The 26,884-nt window shown below is 34.2% G+C and overlaps 3 protein-coding genes across 3 annotated transcripts; 2 read left to right on the top strand and 1 right to left on the bottom strand.

Moving 5' to 3' along the window:
* Positions 1–905: 905 nt before the first annotated feature.
* Positions 906–3,587, bottom strand: LOC114719065 (jasmonate O-methyltransferase-like). Its single transcript, XM_028904518.1, has 4 exons — positions 3,370–3,587; positions 2,869–3,294; positions 2,518–2,790; positions 906–1,281 (listed from the first exon to the last, which is right to left on the bottom strand). The coding sequence occupies exons 1-4, from the start codon at positions 3,442–3,444 to the stop codon at positions 949–951; spliced, it is 1,107 nt and encodes a 368-aa protein (XP_028760351.1). The 5' UTR covers positions 3,445–3,587; the 3' UTR covers positions 906–948.
* A 5,817-nt stretch (positions 3,588–9,404) lies between these two features.
* On the top strand, positions 9,405–10,851 carry LOC114719076 (salicylate carboxymethyltransferase-like). The gene is made up of 4 exons (XM_028904528.1): positions 9,405–9,479; positions 9,559–9,963; positions 10,083–10,337; positions 10,459–10,851. Exons 1-4 carry the CDS (start codon positions 9,405–9,407, stop codon positions 10,834–10,836), a joined length of 1,113 nt encoding a protein of 370 aa, XP_028760361.1. The 3' UTR covers positions 10,837–10,851.
* A 9,792-nt stretch (positions 10,852–20,643) lies between these two features.
* On the top strand, positions 20,644–22,490 carry LOC114719075 (salicylate carboxymethyltransferase-like). Its single transcript, XM_028904527.1, has 4 exons — positions 20,644–20,747; positions 20,907–21,311; positions 21,431–21,685; positions 21,937–22,490. The coding sequence occupies exons 1-4, from the start codon at positions 20,673–20,675 to the stop codon at positions 22,312–22,314; spliced, it is 1,113 nt and encodes a 370-aa protein (XP_028760360.1). The 5' UTR covers positions 20,644–20,672; the 3' UTR covers positions 22,315–22,490.
* Positions 22,491–26,884: the final 4,394 nt, after the last annotated feature.

Here is a 26,884-nt window from a genome sequence, read left to right as displayed (position 1 = left end):
GACAACCTTCGATCACTGTAATAACAACTTATGCACAACAATTGACAATAGCCAACATTACTTCGAAATTTAAATAATACAACTTACACAATAGCCAACTGTTGCTCTGAAACTGAGAAGCGCCTCACCTAAATATACCAGTAATAGATAATATCAATATGATATACCAAGAGAGAGAGGCTCGCCGGCGGTAGGGTGCGAAGGTCATCGATGATGGAACCCACGAGGCTCGCTAGTAGTGGGGTGCGAACCAGCGACCGACGGACCGTGCACGAGATTGGAGGCGTCCAACTAGAGACCAATTGAGTGCGGACCATAGACCGACGGAGCGCGGAGCAGCGAGCGACAATGTACTGAGCAGACACTGACAGACCTCGCCGGAGATTGAAGCTGTCGGAGCACACAAGGATGGACACGAATGAGACGGTGGCGGATTTCATGAAGATGACAACTGATAGGAGTTTTTCTCTCAATCGTGTGCTTCAGTTTCTTTCTTTAATCAGAAGGGCAAGAAAGTAATTGCACGTTTGAAATTTTTTGCTATAAAGTCCCTTGGGACCTCATATACATTTCATGATTTCATGGGACCTTTCAATAGTAAATTCTCTTCTGTGGGACTCTACAGTAATTTTCCCTTTTAAAAATCAATCCTCCAGTCATTTTCACAACAGACCTCACCAATTTTTAAAAGCATTAACTACTTGTTTTCCCTAAGCACCCTTCATTATAGAGAGAGATACACACTATACTAATTTATGAACATTATGAATGGTATTTTTGACAAGTGATCTAAAATATGAATATATGGAATAGGAGTAACCCATTTTCTTAATCTGTGTGACCAATGTTAGAGCAGGAAGAAGCGAGCTCATAAGGGAACATTGATGGGCATAGTAGTACGACGAGCGACATCATAAGCTTACGTAGGTAGTGAGATACGTATGTTGTTCACAATTTTCTGAGAAGGAGGACGTAGTTGATGGGGTTGATGGCCTGTTGAGCCATTTCCTGGTCGACGAGGGAGGCATAGGTGTCGAAGAGGCTGTCTAAAATGGAAGGTCCGAAGTGAGCGGAAATCATGGACTGTTGGATAGCCCTAATGGCTTTGGCCAGTATGCTTCCATAAGAGGCCTTCCCCACCCCGCTCGTCTCTATTTCTGATATCTCCATCCTCTCCAACTCAAACGACCCTTCTTTCCTCACTTCTTCTTCTATCTCCTCCCCACATGCTGCGTAGAAATGCACATCATACCAATCCACCTTCTCCTCTTCTACTTCTCCCTGCTCAACCAAACAATTAATTAATTATTCAAACCCATGTGATCAGTTCTGCAATTATATTTCTCTCAGCCCATCTACCTAAGTTACGAGAATTTTATAGGTCTCGCTTGAGAAAATACGACACAAAAGAAAAGTCATTTGGAAAGCTTAATTAGGAAGATTTTGATTACAAGTTTGACGCATGAAATGATTCTGCTTCAATACCTACTCTGTCTCATATTGATTGCCATTTTCTTATAAATCGACCCTTTGCACATTTTCGTATAAATTAAATGTCACAATCAAATCACTTAAGTATCACTTATCTTTGACAACAATTCAGTTTTATTTTTTAATTTTCAAACAAAATAAAAATGATTACAACTTTGATTAATTAAATGAATTTTTTGAACAGTGATGGTTTGTATGATTTTGATTGATAGCTTCTCATAAATGGACCATTCTCACGTTACTTTTTGTTATCCTAAAAAGTCAAGTCACCAGATTACCCCGGAAGGGATAATCTACCATAGTAATATTGGAAAGTTACAATCAAATGATGCAAGTATTCTAACCAAACAAAAAAATTTATACGTGAGTATAGTCAAGGTACTAACTAATGCTTTTTTATTCATGCCCAAAAAAAAAATATTGTGCTTTATGAAAATTGTTCTATAACTTTTTATTCAAGATGTTCTATATTTTTCGTTTTCAAAATTGCATGTGAAAATATTATTTTACATTCAAAGTTACTTGAGGGGGATTAATAAATCTCCATTAAACATAATATTCTTGTAGGAGCTAGTTAGAAAGTCAGTTTTGATTATAAATATAAGACTTTAATCTATCTTACCTATCATATTTATCATTTTTTAAACTAATTTATTTAATTTATAAATTGATATATAATCAAATATTATATGGGGATATTTTAGAGAGTTCCTGTTGTATTTGTTAGAATTAAATAATTTATCTAGCTTTCTTAATTAAGTAGCTTTTCTGGCAAAGTATATGAAGTGGAAGATCCTGAATTTTCCATCATACGGTAGTTACTTATTTCTTCATTTTGCGTTTTAGGCTTAGCCTTAGGATCTGATAACTCGTAGGGGGGATGACTGCTATATTATAAGCCTATAATTGAACTTGAGGCGAAATGAAACGAAAGGGAAGGAGACGTCACACACACACAGCAGCCTAACATAGTTTAGAATGCTAGAAGAGTGCTAAAGGCATCAATAATATAAGCAGTAGTCCTACCTCGGAGACCAAAACGGAGAACGAACGCCTGAGGATTTCCCACAACAAAGAGTTTCCTCGGTCAACATGTTCAGGTCCTCTTCTTCCCAGAAGGATGAGCACCATTCTTCCCCCAACCACCAGTTCCTCAGATCTTGATCTCAGGAACAACCCAAAGTCCTCCTGGAATTGCTTGTAGTACGCTTCAGCCACCACCGGAGGACTCTTTTCTGTAATGTAAATGCTTCCCTTGTTCACTGGTCTCCCCTGCTCGTCATAAAGCCCTGCAGGAACCTGCACATTCAACTATGTTTATTTAACCTTCACATAGAGATATGGTACGAGAGTTTGTAACAATGAGAGCTTAATCACCCTGGAAAGCCAGTGTAAACAGTGGGAGGAGTGGACAAAGTGCAAGCTCGTGCTGGGGAAAAGTCTTCCATAGAAGGAACCAGGGTAAGCTCCTATGAGAACGAGAGGATCAAACTCAATAATGTTGTTTCTGTGTTCCTCGAGTGACCTGTGGAAGTCAGGGAGGGCCTTGAAGATTGAGTTGAAATCATTTGTAGGAAGATCATTGAGGTAAACCCTGAGCTCAGAAAGTGCAGGCTGTGGAATGTTGTGGTGTATGATGATGCCTTGGATGGCTACGAAGATGTCTTTGATGAATGAAAGGGTGTTGGGTCCTGAGGAGCAGCCCAAGTCAGCGATTCTGAAGCTGTCAGGAGTGCTTCTTGCAAGGTAAACACTTTCAACTGCATCCATGATGATGTGCTTCACCTTATCGGATGCCTTCTTCTGTCAAACTTCAAAGTGAGAGTTTGTTTGAGGAATGAAAACTACAACAAGAGAGAAGCGAAGAAATAAGAGAACCTGAAGTGAGGAGTTTTTGGCGTAGCTAGTGCTGCCACTTCCTCCAGTCATGCAGAACACTTTTTGTGGATCCATATACTGTTGCTGCTAGCTGTTTGTATTCAATGAAGAGTGGTCTGATTTCAATGATTCAGCCTTCTGGTTCTTCCTCTTTACCCTGCTCTCTCCTACTTCCAATATATCTAGTTTTTAATTTGCTTCAAATTAATGTCATAATCTAGCTAGCAAAATCCACACATTCACCTGTAGTTCAGTTATTTTATAGTACCTCTTCTCATGTGTTTTAAAATATACCATTACCCATGTCAAGGAAACTGTGGCTCTTGGGTGTGCATCCAGTGAGCTTTGGTATTTTTAGAGGAAATGGTTTCTATGATGCCAAAAAATTAAATCCTTTGATGCGAGGAGTCAGCAAAATGACATATATGTTAAGCAAGGGTTTGTATTGAAATTTCTTTTACTCTCTCTCATATATCTTTCTATATTCACAATTCCATCCATATTCATCTTGTTATAATTGATCATAATGATGTATGATTAAGATCGTCTGCAACAACATACAAAGAAAAAGACAAAAGAGCTAAGAGTGTTGGCCTCTTATGAGGCCGTGGATTCACACTTCCCTATAATTACGATAAAAAATTTTAAAGCGTTCAAGGGTTGCGTTAAGCGCAGTACTGCAAACCGATGGTTGCTTTTGTCAGTCCTCTCTTCTCTTCCTAATGATTCATTGTCCCTCGAAATGATTAGTCCTCGAAAGCAAGAGAGAGAGCGATCGACATGTGGGAAGTTGATGTGCCCATTATATATGGATCACGTGATAGGTAATTAAACCGGTATTATTGTCCTAACTAGCAACTAAATATAAATGGATTTTTTTAACGTTTGTTCCATTATAATTAGCTACAAGACAGCGGACCAAGTTGCTTGCATATTTAAAGCCGTCTGTCTGCGTACTTGTCCTAATTAACTCAGTGACTTCTTCCACGGGGCATCGTCTCTCAATGATTATGCCCATATGCTGATGCAGGTTATGATAATGTCGCTGGGTAATTGCATCATTTTTAATACTGATGTTTTTCAACACATAACCAAATATGTAGTGTTAAAATTCACTCTCCACAATCCATGCGACTCTTTCTTTTTCTGTCGGGTGAGAATAATCGACATGACTATGTTAAACTTGTGCGACCCATAATTGTATGATTACTTTACTCTGAGCACATATGTAGTGTTGTTATTGGACTTCTTGTGTGAGCCAAAAAAAAAAAAAAAAGAATTGGAAATCTTCAGCAATGTAAAGTAGAAAAGGTTGGTTGATGTGAGGTCATTTGATGAAGACATGATAAATTACTAGTAATTCATGGATGGATCTCTTACAAAAGATTCTCTGGTAAGTAGGGGAAGAGGTTTATAAATAATAACATTATGATACGTACATGACAAATGAGAGTATCGAAAAAATGAGATACCATGACGAATACAAACAAATACCAATCAACTACCAATCTACCTCTACTAGTTTTGTTTTGGCAAGGAAAAACGAATAATAAGTTTTATTTTAAAGGGTAGTGTCCGTAAGAGTTGTTGTAGTGATGCTGCAACCTTTTTATATGAGTATATGCATAATACGTGGTGGAAGTTTTTGTTAAAGTTTTTCTTGCAAGTATCTGCCTATTAGAAGTTATTCTGTTTGAGGTACTATCAGGTATAAAATGTGAGTACTCTTTCCAAAGGATATTCAAATTTCAATTCATCACATCATGAGAGATGACCCCCTCCAACTAGAGAGGACTCCTAATAGTTTGAATGTGGGCAGTGAGTCATTAGTGTGAGGCCCAGACTTAGGCAGGAACAAACGAAGGGTTGGGCTTCTAAAAATGGTCAGGTGGAGGAATGGGCCTAAGTTATGATTGATCTCAGGGCACGCGCATTGGTTACAAAAAGAATGAGGCCCACTGGGTTCCTGTTAACAGCGAAATCCCGTTTCCGATATTATGAAATGATTTAGCGAAAAAAATGAAGAGAGTTTTATCATTTATGCTCCGGGGAATGTGTTGTTGGTACTTGGACGTGTAAGGGAAATCCTCCATGTTTTTGTTTTTGTTTTGGGGCCCCAAATTAAAACATGAATTTCATACAATAGATCGGAGGAAAGAAATAGATAGAGGGCAAACTCTTGGCTCTGGGAAATTGAGGGAAGTTGTATAAAGAGAAGGCTAAAATATACTCATGAAACTTTCCTACCATTTCAAAGTTTAAATTTAACCTCCTTGATGTTTTAATTTTTGACGTTAAGTCTGCCATATCATATATATGAGGATGAACTGGCATCCTACATGGCATCTGTATGATTTAATAATTTATTATAATTATATATTTACAAAAGGTTAAAAATTTAAGATATCATTTTTTTTTGTTAAAAATTAAAAAACAAAACAACCCCTCATCCTTTGCATCTCCTTGCGGCAGGCTCGACTTTCAGTTTGAAAAAAAGGTGGATTGCTTTTGCTTTTGGAGCTTGCTTTTTCCGAATGGATTTGCTTCGCATGCATTGGGCTTTGATTTGATCTTGGGATGGGTCGAAAGGAAGGATAGACCTGGTTACTCTTCTACCCATCCATCATCTTCAAACTACTCATTGTTGCAAATATATTGTGCGGCATCTTTCTTCTGATGTGTCAGTTTTTATGAGAGCTTTAAGGGAAAAATTAACGACAAGAACGGTTAATGTCAAAAATTAAATGGTCAAGGAGGTTAAATTTAAACTTTACAATGTTAGGAGAGTTATATGCAATTGATCCAAAATTTACGAGAGTTTTATATATTTGAGCCTGAAAAGAAAGAAAAAGAAATCAAATAATTAGAAACCCTATGGAAAAATTGGTAAAAAATTCCTGTTTGAAAATTTAATTGGCTACAAGAACCTAAATTTGAGCACATGTAAGTATAATCCATGAGTGCAACATATTTTCTGCTGTGTGCAACATATCTTCCGTTGTGTGCAAATGACTTTCGTATTAATAATTGTTGCGCATCATTGATGATATGTTGCACGCAGTAAAAGATATGTTGTACACACTGATCATGGTTGCACTTGCTCAAATTCAGATCTTTTTAATCAATTAAATTTTCAACCAAGGATTTTTACCAATTTTCCCAAACCCTATCCTCATTCCTTTTAAACTACAGCGCAAAGTCCAAACAGGTACTGTGACTGTTCTAACTACACTACAATTTTTTTTTATTTCATTCTTCTTCTCTTTTCATTTTCACAGTCCATTCTCCTGTACACCAAATTAAATCATTATTTGGACGTAAACTGAATGACCTTTCCAGTACTGGCCATTTGCGTTTGCACCAACGTTGATTGCCTGTCGCTAAAGGGGCCCAACTCTTAAATACTCCTCCGGTCCTAATTATAAGACCCAATTGACTTATTTGAGGAGATTAAGAAAGTAAGTTAAGTTGGTTATTTATAATAAATAAGTGTTGTTATTCCTAAAATATCCTTGCTAATTAAGTATATTGGCTAAAACTATCATTATTAGAAGAATTATCTTAGGAAAAAATGCATAAATATAAGAGAGAAAATAGATTGGGTCTTATAATTAGGACCAAATAAAAAGTCAAATTGAGTCTTATAATAAAGACCGGAGGAGTAATTATTAGTAATCACTGAACGTGGACGCAATGTTAAGATTAACCTTCCTTTCCGGGCTAGTATATATATTTACGTGCTTTTCACGAGTTCTCCAAGTTTGGGAAAAGAATTGGGGCCCACAAAATTCTGGTGATATGGGAAATTAATACTGTACACTTTTGAAATCGTCAGTACTTTGGAATCTTGCAGGACTGCTCTTGTCGCCCCATAATCAATCAATCACTGCAAGCAATTAAGAATTACGACTCATCTTCTCAATCAAAGCTTGTTCAGCGTATTATGCTGCTAAGTTATTTAACTCCTCTTCTTGAAGACTTGAATTAAATCTGTTTTAAATTTTGAACCGAACTAAGATATGTTTATTGCTTGCTTCAAATCATGTTATTTACTATTACCGTCTTAAATTTAAGAATTATTTAGTTCAGCAAACTCGTGCTCTTATGTTAATTACAGCACCAAACCTTAATCAAGCTTTTGAAAGAAAAATCAGTGCAGCGAATCTCGTTGTTCACAAAGCGACAAAACGAGGTTTGTTGAAGATATGATAAATAATAAAAGGCTGAAAATGCATGGCACCAACCTTCGTGGAAATCAAGCATTGTGGTTCCAGCGTTTCTGATTACCTTAAATCTTATGGGTACGAACGCAGAATGCTCAGAAGTCATCAAAATGACGCGGGCTAATGACGTCTTCGATTTGACAGCGGCGGGGATTGTCATGTTCCAAAATATTCCAATTACTTAGCACGCAAGTTTTACGTTCATATGGTATACGGAGGACTATGCGAATGTGTAATTAAAAAAAATGTGATGAATGCATGCAAAATTAAGAATAAAAGTATACCTAGGAGCGAAAATAGTTGAGAATTTGTCAAGAACTTGTGACGTGCCTTTGGCCTACTTAAATATAAAAACAGGGCTAGGTTTTTTTAAAGCTTGATTAGTCTAACAAGCTAGACCTAGACTCTACCTAGAGACTTCAACTTGTTATAAATTTATAATTCTAATAATATGAAAAAAATAGTTATTATTTTTTTTTAAGGTGCTTATGTAATTTAATTTTTTTATACATGGTTAATACTTCCTTAGATTTTAAAATTTAGTTCGCAGGTAAAGATAAAAATATAATTTAAAACAGTAATGTCAGTAAGGATAAAATAGCAAACAAAAATTCTATTCTAAAAGGAATAGTTAAAAGGAAGGGTAAGAAGTGCTAAATTAATTAACTTATGTGTTTTGTTAATCACATATGATACCCGTTTATTCATTGTAAAATTAATAATTTTTCTTCATATTTATTTGTCTTAATTTTAATTTTCCTTTCGTACCTAGATATAGTCTTGTTCCAAATTTTAACGTGCAATTATAACTAGTTTTTAATAATATCTTTATTAATTATAATTAAGATTTAAAATAGTACTTAATAACCTTAAAATTTAAATAAAAGACAAGATTTAAAAGTAGTTATTATGTAGTATGTATGTTTTACCTTTTTATTGGTTTATGTACTTTTTACTATGTAGTATATTGTTTGAAGTTATTCAAAATAAAAACAGAGGCTTCAGGCTACGCTTTTATAAAAGTCAAATTTAAGTTTAAAAAAAGCCTATATGACAGGCCACAAGTCAAGTTTATACCAACTTGGTCTGGTTTGACCAGGCCTGCTTTCATTCCTGTAGAGGCAGCTATTAGGTAATAAAATGTGGGATTTATTATACTTTTGTGCCACGTCAAACCCACGTTCTCTACTTTTCTCAATTTTAGATCCAACTTTGTTGCATGCAGGACACAAATGCTTCTAATCACATAAAAACAATATATATAATGTATATTAGATTCCTGTAATATTACTCAATAACAGTTATTTTTATATAAATTTTTCACTCGACGAAATGCAAGACATTTATTCGCTTCTGACCATTTTGGTGCCTACTGCGTCACATGGTGTAAGCTATTCTCTATATATTTTGAAAAATTAAAGGCACAATCCTCTTTTGTATCCACAGCCAAAAAAAATAAAATCATGCGCTGATATACACACACGGTGATATGCTTCATGGAATTTATAATGAATAATCCTATTGTCATCCATTTTGTGCAATGAATAAGATAATCACAGCGTTACAGTTAAGTCCTTTAATTATGATTTTTGTAAAATTAGGTCATTGATTGTAACATGAAGAAAATGACAAATTGAGAATTGTTGAAGAGAATAAAATAACGCTTAAATTTATTAACTTTAATACGTAAGCATCCAAACCATTTGCTTTCCTGTATATAAAGAAGCCAACGGCATGTATAAATAGATGCCACGAAACTAACATAATCACACAAGTGAGGGAGATTAAAGAAATTGAAGAGAAACACAGAGAATGGAGGTAGGTCAAGTGCTGCGCATGAATGGAGGGATCGGCGACACTAGCTACGCAAGCAATTCCTTAGTTCAGGTATCATCATTTTACGTAAACTTTATTAGCTGATTGACACAGACTAATCTAACTCTTTTTCGTCATGCTTGGGAAACAGCAAAAGGTGTTGACACTGACGAAGCCGATCCGAGAGGAAGCCATAACCAACTTGCACAGCAGAATGCTCCCGCCAAGCCTAGCGATTGCAGATTTGGGTTGCTCTTCTGGTCCCAACACTTTCTTTGTGGTTTCTGAAGTTATCAGAACAGTGGAGAAGCTTTGCCGACACCTAAACCAGCAGTCTCCGGAATACCAAGTCTTCTTGAACGATCTCCCGGGGAATGACTTCAACAACATCTTCCGGTCTCTTGGCAGCTTCAAGGACAAACTCAGTCGTGAAATGGTTTCTGGGGTTGGTCCTTGCTTCTTATCGGGAATCCCTGGATCCTTCTACGGCAGGCTTTTTCCTTCGAAAAGTCTCCATTTTGTCCATTCCTCTTACAGCCTTATGTGGCTATCTCAGGTACAAATATTCACCAGTTTAAACTGAGATTGTTAAGATCCATCTTCTTTACTGTCTCCTCTTATAAATAGTAAACAGTATTATATAGAACTAAATGTTTGGTGCGATTAATGCGTTAGGTTCCCGAGGGAGTGGAGAACAATAAGGGCAACATCTATATGGCAAGCACAAGCCCCTCGAATGTGTTGAAGGCTTATTACCAGCAATTTCAGAGAGACTTCTCGTTGTTTCTTCAGTGTCGTGCGAAGGAAGTGGTGGAAGGGGGTTGTATGGTGCTCACATTCTTAGGCAGAAGAAGTGACGATCCCTCTAGCAACGAATGCTGTCTAATCTGGGAGCTTATGGCCACAGCTCTCAAGGACTTGGCCTCCAAGGTCCACTCATCTTTCTAGATAAACCTCACTTTGGTAGCTTGTTATAGAAAATTAATGGCCAAATATCATTGAATTTATGGTCCTGTCGAAATAAACCAATTTGTTCATTACTGTGTTGCAGGGAATGATAAAAGAAGAGGAAGTGGATTCATTCAACATTCCTCAGTACACACCATGTCTTTCAGAAGTTGAAGAGGAGGTAGTTAAGGAAGGGTCATTCATCATCAACCATACGGAGGTATCAGCTGTGGATTGGAATGCTTACAGTGACTGGAACACAATGGACAACGAGTTTAGTGAGGCAGAAATCGTCAGTGATGGTGCATATAATGTCACAAAGTGTATGAGGGCTGTGGCCGAACCCTTACTAATTAGCCACTTCGGAGAGGACATTATTGAACAAATTTTTAGGAGTTATCAAGAAGTCCTAACAGACCACATGTCCAAACACAAAACTGAATTCATCAATGTCACCGTATCCATGACCAGAAGAGCTTGATATCTCACTGAGATGGAGGACCATGTTATTTGCATATTTGTGCTCCGTCAAATAAATTCATCTTTGGTTCAGTTCTCCTTAAGTTTGCTTGTTGTAATTTCCAGAAAAATTTGGATTTGAAGCTTGCTTGTAACTTGTGAAGTTTATCTTCCATATGAAATAAAATGGTGTTGCAGGTTTTACATGTGATCAGTTCTCCGAGCTCCCAGTCTCAATGCCTATTCCGTGGTCCCCCATATGCCCCTCTGGCGCCATTTTTTATGAACAAATTAAAGAAGCTAAGCCCCCACAAGTAAGTAATTAAAAGTGAATTTAACGTTAATAATACTACCTCCGGTCCTAATTATAAGAGCCAGTTGACTAATTTGAAGATATTAAAGAAGTAAGTTGAGTTAGTTATTTGTCCTAAATAGGTGTTGTCTTTCCTAAAATATCCTTACTAATCCAATGTATTGACTAGAACTATTGTTGTTAAAAGAGCTATTTTGGAAAAAAAATGTATAGATACGAGAGACAAAGTGGATTGGGGTATTATATTTAAGACCAAAATAAAAATCAAACAGGGTCTTATATTAAGGATCGAATGTAGTACTTTATTTTGAATTTTAGCCACCAAATGATCCAAATAATGGTATATATTCACCTTGGATGTGGACATGTTTCCATATAAGTTCTACCATTAATTGATTTATTTACAAACTACAACATCAATATCTATTTAAGAATTACTCATGAATTAATTTGGGCATATTAAGAAAGTTATTGTGATTTGATTTCCTTAAAATATTCCTATAAATTTTAGATTAGATTATATATCATCTCTGTTTGCAATAGTGATCAAACTCGGCTCCTTATAACCACCCTTCTCCTTCTGAAAACATCAACTTCCCTTCCAATGACGCGAAGGAAAGAAATCCTATTCCAACTTAATCCCTGTCAGGTATCAAGAAGAATTGATTCATAATTTAATTAGTCTGGGTTAAGAATCAGACTTCCTCATCAGAATAACTTATATCTCCTGTACATATCTTTGCGGAATGTCTTAACATAATGAATTAGGTATGGATATCCTCTCACAGAATTTGCTGAGGGGCTTAGTTTAAGTAACGGGCTAAAAAAATAAATCGCTTAGTCAGAACAAGTTCTAAACTTTCATCGAGTCAAATGTTACTGTAGAAGACTTCTTAAACTTGATCAATTTATTTTCTAGTTTACGTCCATATGTTTCAGATAAAAATTATTTCTCTCTAAACTCTAATGCCTCTGTTTTACAAATTTATTAGGGGTCTTTTATCGTATCTGTTTACTTTGTTTTATTTATATATTATTTTTTATTCAACTTTGTCACTCTCATCTCTACCTACCTAATTTCAATATCTTTTCAGGGAAAATTACAATATAAGTAATAAAAGAATAAAATAATTACTAATTAGTCTCAGTAATAAATAAACAGTTGTTATTTATTATTATAAAATTTGTTATTATATGTTGCTTTATTATTATTAGGACTTTTTAGTAGTTATATTTCTTACTTGAGACGTTATAGCAATTTTCTCATATTTTTGTCAAATACGACAGCAATGCAAATCAAGCCTCGGGTGAAAGGTACTGGATTCACAAACAAGCACTTGGCTTCGAGGCCTGGCTTTGACACTGTTCATCCTTCACGGGATCCAATCAGTAAAATGTGCATTCCGTGGGCGTTCATCTTATGGTGTCCCACGAGTTGAAAGAGAACCCGCTGACATGTGCTCCGCCGCGTTGGGCGAGTGCGGCGGGGCCCAATCGTATTTGGACCACTCACCACACAACAGACATGGGCATATATGTCCCAGGCCCCTCCTCCTCCCATGGCAACTTGTGAGTACGGCACTGCCAGTTTTACTTTTTCCCAGTACCTATTCATAAAGTCCGCAAATGCTGACCTCTGAAGTACTCAGTAGCCACACAAAGATTCAACATGCGGTGCTGCAATTATCTGCTTTTCTGTGTGTTTTTAAATATCATCTCGATGTCGTGTTCTGTCGATAAGTTGGGGCTGGAATTGCACTTCCTGTCAACATCTATTACCAGTACTCTGTTAAGGTTCCACATTAATCTTTGTCACAATTTTACAATTTTAGTGCTCCACGGCCCCTTTCAATGTCTCAAAGGGTGCAAACGTCATGCGGCATTTGGATTGATATACACGATGCCTCTTGGTGACATTATTTTTTGGAAGCAAGCATAGGAGTTCCTTTGTATGATACAACTACAACATAATATGTGTGTGGTGCTGGGAGTCCATGTGTGGAAGAGAAATCGTTGGTGTAGCAAGGGACTTAAGTTTTGGGCTATCTCAAATCTGCTGGTGAGAATTGGAGACTACAATCAAAGTCGAGCCTACTTTAATTAATTTTTGTGATGTTGCTTGTCTCTTTTCTATTCTCATTATTTTAGTTTTTTTAGTTGTCTTTGTTATTGGTTTGTTATGTTTTCTTATCTCACTCATGTTAAGCCGGCCTCCTCCTTTAGTTCATTTAGGCTTTACTCAAATTGACCGAATGCAATTGGTCGGCTTTTTATGTAATCATTTTTCTTGGGTTTGAATAAATTTGATATTTTATTTTTAAAAAAACTATTCATACTAACTCAATTTAAAAAAAAAAACTAAGGTGCATCAAATATTTATTTGTATTTTGCAGTGCATTTAACACTCTAAAGTATTTTTTTAGGGGTCTCCAACACCATGAAATATTTTTTGGTACATCCAGTACTTCAAAATATTTTTTTAGATGCGTCTAGCACTTAAAAATATTTTTTTTGTGCATGAGGCAAAAAAAAAACTTCAGGATGCTAAATACACAACAAAATATTTTGAAGTGCTGAATGCACCTTAACCTTTTAAAAAATACTATTACTTCTAATCCTAAATACTATCTCTAGTCCTAAATATAAGAGCTAGTTGACTAATTTGAGTAGATTAAAAAAATAAGTTAAATTAGTTATTTGTAATAAATATGTATTTTTTCCCTAAAATATCCTTACTAATTAAGTTTATTAGTTAGAACTATCATTATTAGAAGGATTATCTTAAAAAAAAATAAATAAACAAGAGAAAGTAAATTGGAATATTATATTTAGGACTAAACTAAAATCAAATGAGGTCTTATATTAAAGACCGGAGATAGCATAAGAGTTAGTTTGTAGTGTAAATTACACTACAAAATAACTCTTATATTTAGCACTAGAGGTAGTACTAATTAACTTTTTTACCTTGTAGTTGTACTTCTCCATAATATTTTCATAATATAATGTCCATATTAATCTTGATAAATTATTAAGAAAGGTCATGTTCTTTTTTAACATTTTAGGTATTCATCTCCCTCATAATTATATCCAATAAATTTTGGTGATATAACGCCCAATCTCATGTATAAGATGAGAGCAGATGCTGAGCAGTGACTTTAGAAGTTGGTTGTCCAAATCAAACATAATTTACTAAACTTAATTATGTTTTTCCAAGATTTTTCATTGTAAAGGATGCAGCAGATATAAAAATAACTTTTTTTATTGTATCACAGGAGTTTGAACCTTATCAGTTTGCCAACACCTGCCGGTGGCATCATCATCACCTTTAACTAATAGGATCTCATGTACATGGTATTAATTAATTCGTGTGCCGGCCAAAATTAATTAATTTAAGAAAATTAAGAAAGCCATATAGATAGAAATAGAAATAAATAGAGTAAAAACGGCATCTCTTATATCAATGACATCAAAGAAAGAAATATTAAATTAACGGAATTAGTATATGGATGGATTATAATAAAATAGAGCTACTTTGAGGTTCCGTATGAAATGAGGCATGAAACAGAGCCACTACAAAGAAGTCCCGTAAGTTATGAAGGAAACTTTGAACTCATATTAGTCATGGGAAAGCCATATAAATTACTTTAATATGTTTACATTTATCATTTTTCTCCTAATTAATTTATCTGACTTATAAATTGATATATAATATAATAATATACATAATTATTTCAGAAGGATTATGTAATATATATTATAATTAAATAATTTATTTAACTTTTTTAGGTCTTATATTAAAAATTAGAGATTGTATATAGTGCCATCCCCGGTTACACTCTTAATAGAACCTTGTAATTCAATTTTTTTCATTAAGTTGGATCTTATATTAAGGAGAAAAGGAGGGAAGGTAGTGGTTGATGGTCCGGAGACCGACATTAAAAATAAGAAAGGAAAAGAAATTTGTATGCTCCAAATTTAACCTTCACAAGCCAAATTTAAAGGACGCGCCAAATACACAAGTCTCAATTGCGTGGACAATCTTTTACTTTTTTTCTCTCTCTTTTTTTTATCAGTTACGTGATTTCACACTATAAATAAACAAATGGGTAAACAATACCTTTACTATCTAAAATTTAAATTAATGATTTTGATGTCTGAAATTTAATCTCGATTATGGTTTGTAAAATTTGAAACCAGTACTTTTGATATTTAAACTTTGGCTTCATTTTGGTTCGCCCATAAAATTTTTTTATCACTGGAACAGTATTTTTGAACCCTGAAAAAAAAAAAAAACTAGAACAAGGTCAAATTTCAAAAAGCCAAAATCACTAGTTTCAATTTTAGGTATCAAAAATTAAAAAAGGTTAAATTTTATGAATCCAAATCACTAGTTTCAAATTTCTGAGACCAAAACCAAAATAAAATCAATTTTTAAGGACTAAAAAATAGTACTAATCATAAATAAATAGACAATCATTAATCACTTTAATTAATTTTATATTTGCATGATTTTATAGTCGTATGCCCCGTAACTGTATTAATCTAGATCTCGACGGTATATAAAACTAATTATAAATGATGAGTCATTCTACTGGAAATTAAATGTGTGTGTATATATTTTGTGAAACTCAAAAGTATTATTTGAAACTGATCATTATCGAATTGGAAATATTATAGTTAAAGTTCTCTCAATAAGTGCTTTTTCTGAATTTAAACTTTTGTGTTCTCTTTTTTACTGGTGAGACCACTTACTATCTCAACCAATAATTTATTAATAATTAAATGTATATCTTATTAAAGGGTAAATGTATGATTTTACCTTTAATAGTATTTCTCAAGTACATCCAACATCCTAATCTTTTTAGTGGTGCAATTTTACCGATGATTTTTTGTGTAATTTTACTTATCAATCTTTTTAAATGTATAGTTTTTTTTTTTGTAGTCATATATATCTTTTTACTAGAAACAATCCTATTCGAGATATTGTTAAGCACTAAACATGAAGAGTAACTATATACTCCTCCGGTCCTAATTATAAGACCCAATTGACTTATTTGAAGAGATTAAGGAAGTAAGTTAAATTGGTTATTTATAATAAATAAGTGTTGTCATTCCTAAAATATCCTTGCTAATTAAGTATATTGGCTAAAGCTATCATTATTAGAAGGATTATCTTGGAAAAAAATACATAAATATAAGAGATAAAATGGATTGGGGTCTTATAATTAGGACCAAATAAAAAGTCAAATTGGGTCTTATAATAAGGACCGGAGGAGTACTTTGTTAAAACACACTGTCATGTATCTATGACATTACATGGGAATGAAGTGACCGGATGGCCAGAAGCATCTCATGAATTTGAGAAATACCAATCTCTCCTTCGTTCCTCTGATAATGAACAACCCCACCGCTAGATTGCCATCACCAGGCCGCGGATCCCCCGCGAGTTGTCGTATTTACGGTTCCTCCGGCCAAATCCTACTACTTCCTCAAGTATTTAATTATATAGAATCAGATAACTAATTTATAAAAATTAAAAAAATTAGTTGAGTTAGTTATTTATATAAAAAAAATATGTTGAATTTTTTAAAATATCATTTTTAATAATATATATTAGAGCTACCTCTTGATGCAAGCCCCATAACACATGTAAACAATTATACCTATTATAAAGAGTGTTTAGAGAAAAAAAATATAAATATAAAAGATAAACTAAAATTTTATACTATATATTTAGAGTCAAATCCAGGCAAATCAATCAGTTTCTTATACTAGGAAATGGGGTAAGTGCAAGAGATCACAAGGTTGTTAAAGCGCAGAAGAAATTAAAGTGAATAAAGTAAAAAAGTTGAAGCCGACCGGTTACCAACCTAGAATTTTTCTTTTCTGGGAAGAACAAAGACCTTTAAATTGTTGAAACGAAGCTTTATTAGTTTGAGTCTTTGACACGACATATAAAATACTCCTCCGATCCTTATTATAAGACCCAATTTGACTTTTTATTTGGTCCTAATTATAAGACCCAATCCATTTTGTCTCTTATATTTATGCATTTTTTTCCAAGATAATCCTTCTAATAATGATAGTTTTAGCCAATATACTTAATTAGCAAGGATATTTTAGGAATGACAACACTTATTTATTATAAATAACCAACTTAACTTACTTCCTTAATCTCCTCAAATAAGTCAATTGGGTTTTATAATTAGGACCGGAGGAGTATAAAATACCGGAAAAGAAACCATCAACCAACATTAAATTAATAATCAAGTAAATGATCATGGCAAAACATTTTAATCAAATTCATGACCACGTCAGGAGTATGATGTCATCCTGGCCACGCATTCTATTCAATTATAGTCCTTCGATCCTTAATGAAGACTAATTAATTAATATAATATATTTTTTAAAAAACATTCCAACTGTTTTTTTTTTTAAATTTCTTTCATCAATAGGGTTAATTCGAAAAAATTAATAAATATATAAAATATATCTTATATATAAGATTAATATTATCTTCTCAATTAGATCTGTATTAAGAATTGGATGAGTGTAGAATGATAAAAAGTCAAGTCCTACAATATAATTAATATCGATAGGGATGATGTGTGAAAGTGGCTTGAGATGTCTGTAATCAAGGAGGTCACAATAGATGCCACGTACATATATTAAACACAAATTCTATTAAAATATATTATGCATGAATAATGTTGGATTTCGCAATCCAAAATGAGACGGGTCATTAGCCTAACAACATTGACGTGTATGTGTCCATGAATTTTTTAGTCGCTGGATTTAATTGAACTCAACAAATAAATATGATAGTTATGTTTATGATTTTTTTTCTCCCTTCCAGATACCATCCATTTCATCAAATATATAACGATAATTGATATGCATCAGCGGACTTTAAACTCAAATTAAAGAGTACGTAAAAGATAAAAGAAACATCCCACTAAATATTACTACTATCTCCGATCCTAATTATAAAATCTTATTTATAAATTATAAATAAAGTCTTATAATTATGATCGGAGGTAGTATCTCACTTGAAACTAAAATTAGAACAAAAGTTTTTTTTTTTTGGTTAGTAAAAAGTTGGTTTCATATGTTGCTACTGATATAAAAATCTTATCGGGACTAGTTTATAACTAGTTTTGTAAGTATTTATTGAGGAGTAAAACTAGAGGCGTTCACGGACGGGACGGGATAGGATTGGGAGAGGCCCATCCCGGTGAACGGGGACAGGATAAATGTCCCGTGTCCCGTCCCATTCTGCTTCCCTTTTTTTAAAAAAAAAGAAAGTATAATTTTTTATATGAATTTTTTTATGTTATAATGCTTTTTTTTATTGGGTTTCTAAAAATAAAAACATTATAAAAAATTATTACATAAAAAGTTCAATTATATAGTATAAAAAGATGTAAAAACAACACTGTAAAACAAATACCGTAAAAAAACACTATATAATGATCTTATAAATTATTTTATTGAGGAAGGAGATTTTGTTGAGATAATACTACAAGTTAAGAGCTACAAATCACCATAAAAATAAGAGTTATTATTAATAAGTAAATTTAATAATCTAATAATAATTAATAATACATAATTTTTAAGAGAAAAAAACTCTCGGGACGGGATCGGACGGGACGACCCCGTCCCGCGTCCCGTGTCCCGCTCCTATCCTGAAATTTTTTTTGTTCCGTCCCGAACTTACCGGGACCAGAATGGGATAAATTGAACACCTCTAATATTTATTATTTGTATTGGAACTATATTTTTGTGGAACCGTTATAATTAATAGAAATATTTTAAAAAATATTAAAAATTTAATAAATAAAATAGACTAAAATTTTATATTTAAAATTAAGTTTAATTTTTAACTAATTTTTATATTAAGTATCAAACAAGATGCTAAAAAGCTTATACCAAACGCGTGGTGCAGAATGGCCAAGCGAAGCGCATTGGACCGCGGTACATGGAGGCAAGGATATTCATGAGCCACGTAGCGTACGCCACGCGCGCGCTTGAGTATTTGAGCAGCGGGGCCCCCTGTCGGTGGACTGCCCGGGGAGTTAATAAGACCGATTCGACCTAAGAAATAGCACTATCTGTATTTGGCCAAAACGTGCGTATCACCCTCCGGAGTTGCATTGAATTTTCTTACATGATCCCTCCACGTTCAAATCATTTTAAATCAATTGATTTGATTGAAAGAGAATGTGAAAGGCACATTGCCCTCCAGAACTTAGAATTCACGCAGCTACATGCTTAGATTAGCTTCCTGAAGATAATTTTATGAAATTCAAAATAAGTATAAAAGAGGAGTTTTTTTTTTTAATGCTTATGAGGGATGTCATATTCCCATAATAGCACAAAAATCTTCATCTAAACAATATAAAATAGCACTGGTTATTCAAGTAAAAAGAGAATATTGAAATCTGAACGAAGTTTAAAGTTAAATTATGGAAGGGAAAACCAAAGGACTCCAACTCCATGTATCTCTCTTCTTCCCGTTTTTCTATTTAAAATATCTTTAATATATGTATTTTTTATTTTCTTTGAAACAAATGGGCTCAATTCAGAGACTAGTAATTAAATACTTGTTTGCCATGTCATGCACCACCTTGTACCACAGTGGCAGCGACACACAAAAATACTACGTACTTCTTCGTATCCATCCTAAATGTAGGATTTATTTAAGAAATTAATTTTGACCATAAATATAAAATTTTAATATATTTTATTTCTCATGTTTATTTTTTTCCCCTCAAACTACTGGTTGCACACATAATATGTGCATCATCATCAGTGATTAAAAGGAGGGAGTATATATTATAAGGATGGTTTAATCTTCAACACAAATGATTCCAATGAGGGGTGTGCGTGCGTGTGACGGTGGACTATGATCATGGTCCAATAGAACAAAGCGACAACGTGAGGTTTGTTGAAGGGAATAATTAAAACCGTTGAATTATTAATTGGCAAACGTTACAGAATCCTGAGTCTTGATTACCTCAGTACTGCTTACCTCATACGTTGCGCCCATACATTGCGTACCGAGTGATGTATGCTCCCACCTCTAGTGTCCCTGATGCTCCCTCCTCTCCTTTGACTAATTTGGATGATATAAAAAAATTAGTTAAGTTAGTTATTCGTAATAAATATGTATTGTTTTTTTAAAAATATTCGTACTAATTAAGTATATTAGTTACAACTATCATTACTATAAAGATTATCTTTAAAAAAGTAAATAAATATAAGAGATAAAATGGATTGAAGTCTTATATTTAATATTAGTATTTAACCTTAACTTTGATTACATGGAAATAGCGCATTTTATGATTTTATCAGCAGAAAAAGGACTGGCCAGGTCCAATGTTTGTTAAACAACAAAAATACAATGAATTTTACTCTCACTTTGACATAGATCATAACAGAGCGACGGCCCCGCCTATTATAAATAGATCCCTCCAAAGACACACAACACACATCCAGCGATCGAGAGAGATTAGGAAATCAGAGAGAAAGAAGATATACTAAGAATGGAGGTTGATCAAGTGCTGCACATGAACGGGGGCGTGGGAGAAGCAAGCTATGCAAACAATTCCTTAGTTCAGGTATCTGTGTGTGTGTGTGTGTGTATGAACATTCCGTATAAGTAGTTAAGTACCACTTTCGACGAATTCATCTTCCTTGCTATATAACAATATTTCGGAGATAATAAACTGAGTAAAGCAGCATAAAACTGATACCTCTTTTTGGGTGATGCAAAACAGCAAAAGGTGCTGATACTGACGAAGCCGATTCGAGAGGAAGCCATAACCAACTTGTACCACAAAATGCTCCCGCCAAGCCTAGCGATTGCAGATTTGGGTTGCTCTTCTGGTCCCAACACTTTCTTTGTGGTTTCTGAAGTTATCAGAACATTGGAGATGCTTCGCCGAGACCTAAGCCGGCAGTCTCCGGAATACCAAGTCTTCTTGAACGATCTCCCGGGGAATGACTTCAACAACATCTTCCGGTCTCTTGGCAGCTTCAAGGACAAACTCAGTCGTGAAATGGTTTCTGGGGTTGGTCCTTGCTTCTTATCGGGAATCCCTGGTTCCTTCTACGGCAGGCTTTTTCCTTCGAAAAGTCTCCATTTTGTCCATTCCTCTTACAGTCTTATGTGGCTTTCTCAGGTATACATATTCACCGGTTTAAACTGAGATTGTTCAGATCCATCTTCTTTACTGTCTCCTCTTAGAAATAGTAAACAGTATTATATAGAGCTAAATGTTTGATTCGATTAATGCGCTAGGTTCCCGAGGGAGTGGAGAACAATAAGGGCAACATCTATATGGCAAGCACAAGCCCCTCGAATGTGTTCAAGGCTTATTACCAGCAATTTCAGAGAGACTTCTCGTTGTTTCTTCAGTGTCGTGCGAAGGAAGTGGTGGAAGGGGGTTGTATGGTGCTCACGTTCTTAGGCAGAAGAAGTGACGATCCCTCTACCAACGAATGCTGTTTAATCTGGGAGCTTATGGCCACAGCTCTCAATGACTTGGCCTCCACGGTAATCATCGTAGCTTCTTGGATGATTGAAATGGAATTCAATTATCGGCTCCATCGCCTATTGGTCCCGCTGTTGTGTTTAACAAATCACGTCACTAGCATTGATGATGAACTATTATATCGGTCCCATTTTGAAAACATGTTGCTAATATTCGCCATCTCTATCATTGAACTACGAAATTATTATGCACCTCAATTTTCATGCAAAAATTACCTAACGTACGAACTTGTTTTTACTATGATGAGTTACAGGGAATTATAGAACAAGAGGAAGTGGACTCGTTCAATATACCTCAATACACACCATCCCCGTCTGAAGTGGAACAAGAGATCGTGAAAGAAGGGTCATTCAAAACCCATCGTGTGGAGGTATCTGCAGTGAACTGGAATTTGTACGATGACCGGAACAGAATAGGCAGCGAGTTTAGTGAATCGGAAGTATTAAGTGATGGTGGATATAACGTGGCAAAGTGTATGAGGGCTGTGGCCGAGCCCTTGCTGATCAGCCACTTCGGAGATGGTATCATCGAAGAAGTTTTCAAGAGGTACCAGGAGATCTTAACAGATCGTATGTCCAAAGAGAAAACTGAATTCATCAATGTCACCTTTTCTGTGACCAGAAACGCCTGATCACCAAGACCGTCAATCTTCGTATCTGCACATTTCTAGCTGTCTTAAATAACTTCATTCATCTTTTGAGAATTGAAGTTTTGGGTTTATCTTTAATATAATGATGTATGGATAGCTCTGTGTGTGTTGAAGCTTCTGATTTGCGAGATGCATGTAATTTGCATATATATAATAAAAGGGAAAAATAATTTGGAGTTCATTCTAGTTTTTTTTTTTTAATTTTAAATTAGGTCCTTATATATTTTTTTCCCTTTTTCCTGACTCCTTAAACCCTTCACTGTTAGATATGTTAGTTCCTACTGTTAAATATGTGCTAATACCTTTAAAAATTGCCATTAACATGCACTGATCCACCATCCATATCTCAAATATCACCTTCATCATCCAGTTTGACCCCGGTTTCGAGCCTCCAATGCTTGAAGCTTTACCTTGCCCACACAGCGAGTAACCCGCAGACGCTAGCACACCTCTGCCTTCTTCCGTTCACACTACTGAGTGCACCTTGACCCTTCAATTACTACAGTACCCCTCACCTTCTACTCCTATTTTGTCGGTCTTTCTCCTTGCTCCTTCATCACTACTTTCTCTTAGCCTTCATTCTAAGTTTTCTCCTTTTTCTTATTATTATATATATATATATATATATATTAATGAAAAGATCACTAGGAACTGTTGAAACCAATATAAAGCTTAAGTATGTCAAGCTGTTTATATATTTTTCCGGAAAAGAAAATGTGTGGATATATATAATAATATATAATAATTCAAGCGAAATAAGAGAAGAAAAAGGGGGGGGGGGGACACACGATACAGAATGCCCAAGCGCACCATAGGAGACCACGGTACATGGAGGTAAGGATAATCTTGAGCCACGTAGTGCACGCGTGCGCTTGAGTATTTGAGCACCGGGACCCCATAGAGGTGGATTGCCCAGGAATTAATAAGACCGATTCGACTTAAGAAATAGCATTATCTGTATTTGGCCAAAACGTGCAAATCATCCCCCAGAATTATATTGAATTTTCTTACATGATCTCTCCACATTCAAATCATTTTAAATTACTCGTAATTGATTTGATTGAAAGAGAATGTGAATGACACATGGCCCTCCAGAACTAAGAATTCACACATCTACGCGCTTAGACTAACTTTCTAAAAATAATTTTATGAAATTTGAAATAAGTATAAAAGAGGAGTTTTTTTTAAGTGCTCATGAGCGATGTCAAATTCTCATGATATCCTTTCTAATCAGGTGTATTGACTAAAACTACTATTATTACAAAGGCTCTTTAAAAAAAATGGATAAATATGAGAGACAAAGTATATTGAAATCTTATATTTAGAACCAAAATAAAAGTCAAACACGCTCTTATATTAAAAGCCGAAGGTATTATTTTTTATTTTCTTTGAAATAAATGGGCTCAATTATGAGGACCTGTAATTAAATATTTGTTTGGCATGGCTTACCCCAGTAGAGGTGTTCAAAATCGACTCGTCCCGGTCCCGACCATATTGGGACAGGAAGGGACGGGATAGGGCAGGACATGAGGTGAGGTCATCCCTTCGTGGTCCTGTCCTAATAGTAATTTTTTTATTTTTTATCATATTATAATTCTCATGAGTTGTTAATACCTACCGTGATAGTTGCTAATCCTTTTACCTTAAGTTGTCAACGACTGCTCTTTCAGTTGTCAATGTAAACTTAAAAAAAAGAAGAAGAAGGATAATATAGTAATTAAACAAATAAAATTTATTGTAATAAGGATTCTTGGGATTTTAAAATAATTTTATGATTTTAAGGAACTTTTTTATATTTAGCTAATTGCAATTTTTCTTAATTAAAACAATTGAATGATTAATCGGCAGACGTCACAGAATCCTGAGTCTTGATCACGTCAGTACTGCTTACCTCATACATTGCGTATCGAGTGATATATGCTCCTACCTCTAGTGTACTTGGTGCTACCTACGTCTAAAGTTAAGTAATTAATTTAACTAAGTTAAAAAAAAATTAATCTATGATATCAAAAAAAAAAAAAAATCTAGAATTAATCCCTATAGTTTGGTTTGATTTTGAATTAAGTCCCTAAAGTTTTTTCTTTTTTATGAGATCTTTTAACTTCTTACTGTTAGCACCATCCATTCTTGAAATTAAAAATGGTTAACGGAGTTAAACATTCTTGTCAGAACAAGCTTTTCCCTCTGGGTTCGTTCAACGTCTTCTCCTTCCTCAATAATAAATGGCTTACCATTCCTGTCCCAACATACATGCCATCCATGAGCTCGACTTTATGATTGCACCGCTTCTACTTTTTCGAACAAGGATTGTAATTATTGGAGCCTCTAGTCACCCGCAATGGAGGTTACCATGGTATCCAAATGTGATTGTGAATCACACGCCAAAGTAGTAGGCCGGGGAAGAATGTGAAAGAGAGAGAGAGATAGAGATAGGGAGAGTAATGCAATCAGTTCTTTTGAAGCCTGTTCATGAAGTTGAATGCAAATTAAAGTACTGGTTTTTTTTCATGCTAACCGAATTACTGGTATTTTATACTTTAATATAACACTAATTTTTACTTCACTTACTACAAAAAAACATGTATTTTGTAGTGGTTAAAATATGACTTTTCTAGCGGTTATAACTGCTACAAATAACATTTGCAGCGGTTATACAAACCGCTAGAAAATCAAGTGCTAGAAAGGGATTTCTAGCGGTTACGTGAATTGCTACATAGTATGATCAAAATACCAGAAAATGTCTAACTGTTAAAATAACCGCTAGAAAAAACAAGTAGCGGAACGGGAATGATATGAAATTTCTAGCAGTTACGAGCCACTAGAAATATCTGACAAATTTATAGCGGTTAATTAATCGCTAGAAAATTCTGAGCGAAATTTCATTTTGCCGGGAAACAAAAATTTTCATTTTGGTGCCATAATTTTATAGCGGTTAATAACTGCTAGAAAATTCGGAGGATATCAAATTTTGTCGAGAATCAAAATTTTGAAATTGGCGCCAAAAAGTTCTAGCGGTTATGAATCGTTGGAAATGTGGGGGATATTTAAATTTTATGAAATTTGTCCCTTTTTTTCATTTTCTAGCGGTTTGAAAATGGCTAGAAAATTTATTCCAGGCCAAAAAAATAATTGAGATGTTTGATTATTAAAAAATATAATATTATAAATTTAAAAACCATTAAGTAGATTATATTAGAGAATTTTTGTTAATATGTATAATTACTAATGTACTACATGTTATACATTTGAATTTTGTAATAAATAATAAGTAATTAACTTATGATTGTGTCAAATGAAGTGAATTAAATTTAATAAGATAATTGAATTAAATATGATATAGTTTATAATATTGAACCCAAACTGTTATGTTGAGAAGTGTTTGAATTAGTTGCAGAAGGTATGACAAATGTGAAGAAGAAAAATGTGAAACAAAAAGATAAATAAATATGTTAGTAAATTATAAATAAAAAAAAAGATATTAATACTTATAAAATAAAAATCACCTTGCCATATAATGAAGAGAAAAAAACCACCATATCAGAGAGTAAGAAAAAAAGAGAGAATTATAAAGAAAAATGGGAGAGGAAGGAAAAGAGATGGGATAAATGAATGAAGAGGTGATGCGGTATTTATAGAGATCAGCGAGATATTTGTAGCGGTTTTTTTGCAGCGTTTTGATTCATTTTGTAATGGCCTTACTTTTTCTAGCATATTATAAAACTGCTAGTATTTGTAGCAGTTTCACAATTTGTAGCAGTTATGTAATCACTACAAATTGTAGATTTTTACTTTTTAAAAAACTAAACCAATTTTAATTTATACATATTTACTTATGAAAGGCAACTTTTTTGAATGATAAAATTTTTTGAAATTGCTATTCTTGATTATCATCTTGCTTAAAAAGAGATATTTAAAAAAAATTATGTTAGAATTATAATATATTTCGAAAAAAATTAGTAATTAGTAGCTAATTATTTAAATAATTTAAGAAAAGACATATACATGATAATTGCCAAATTGTCGTCTCCTTGAGGAAATAAGTTTTCAAAATTCAGGAGTTGGAAGGGTTCGCTGTCGTAAATAATGTCACTATCACCCATATCATAAAGATCTCGTGGTTTGAGGTGAACGACCATATTCCAGTTTTTATGTTTCTCGTCCTCGACATAGTAAACCTGGTGTGCCTTGGAAGCAAGAATATATGGCTCATCATCTTCAGATTCCCCCATATGAATAAGTCTTGAGAAATTAACAGAGGTGATACCCAAGTGGTCAGTAGCGAGTCCCCGTGGAGTTGTCATATTTGCCCAGGAGCACTTGAACAGAGTTACGGTGAAAAATTGGTAATTCAACTCAATGATGTCAATTAGATTTCCATAGTAAGTGAAGCTTCCAAAGCACATATCACCTTCACTATTGCTAACATAACATCTCGTCCCGAATGTCTCGCAAACTCCAGATTTTTGTGTGAGCAATGTAAAAACCCTTAATCTCAAAACATTATAACTCATCATAAAATCACTACTATGGTAGAAAAGGAAAATCTGTTAAA

Source organism: Neltuma alba, unplaced genomic scaffold (genome assembly GCF_004799145.2).
Source record: "Neltuma alba isolate B1F8T4 unplaced genomic scaffold, ASM479914v2 tig00011891_pilon, whole genome shotgun sequence".
Classification (NCBI taxonomy): domain Eukaryota; kingdom Viridiplantae; phylum Streptophyta; class Magnoliopsida; order Fabales; family Fabaceae; genus Neltuma; species Neltuma alba.
This window is presented reverse-complemented; position numbering and strand designations above follow the sequence as displayed.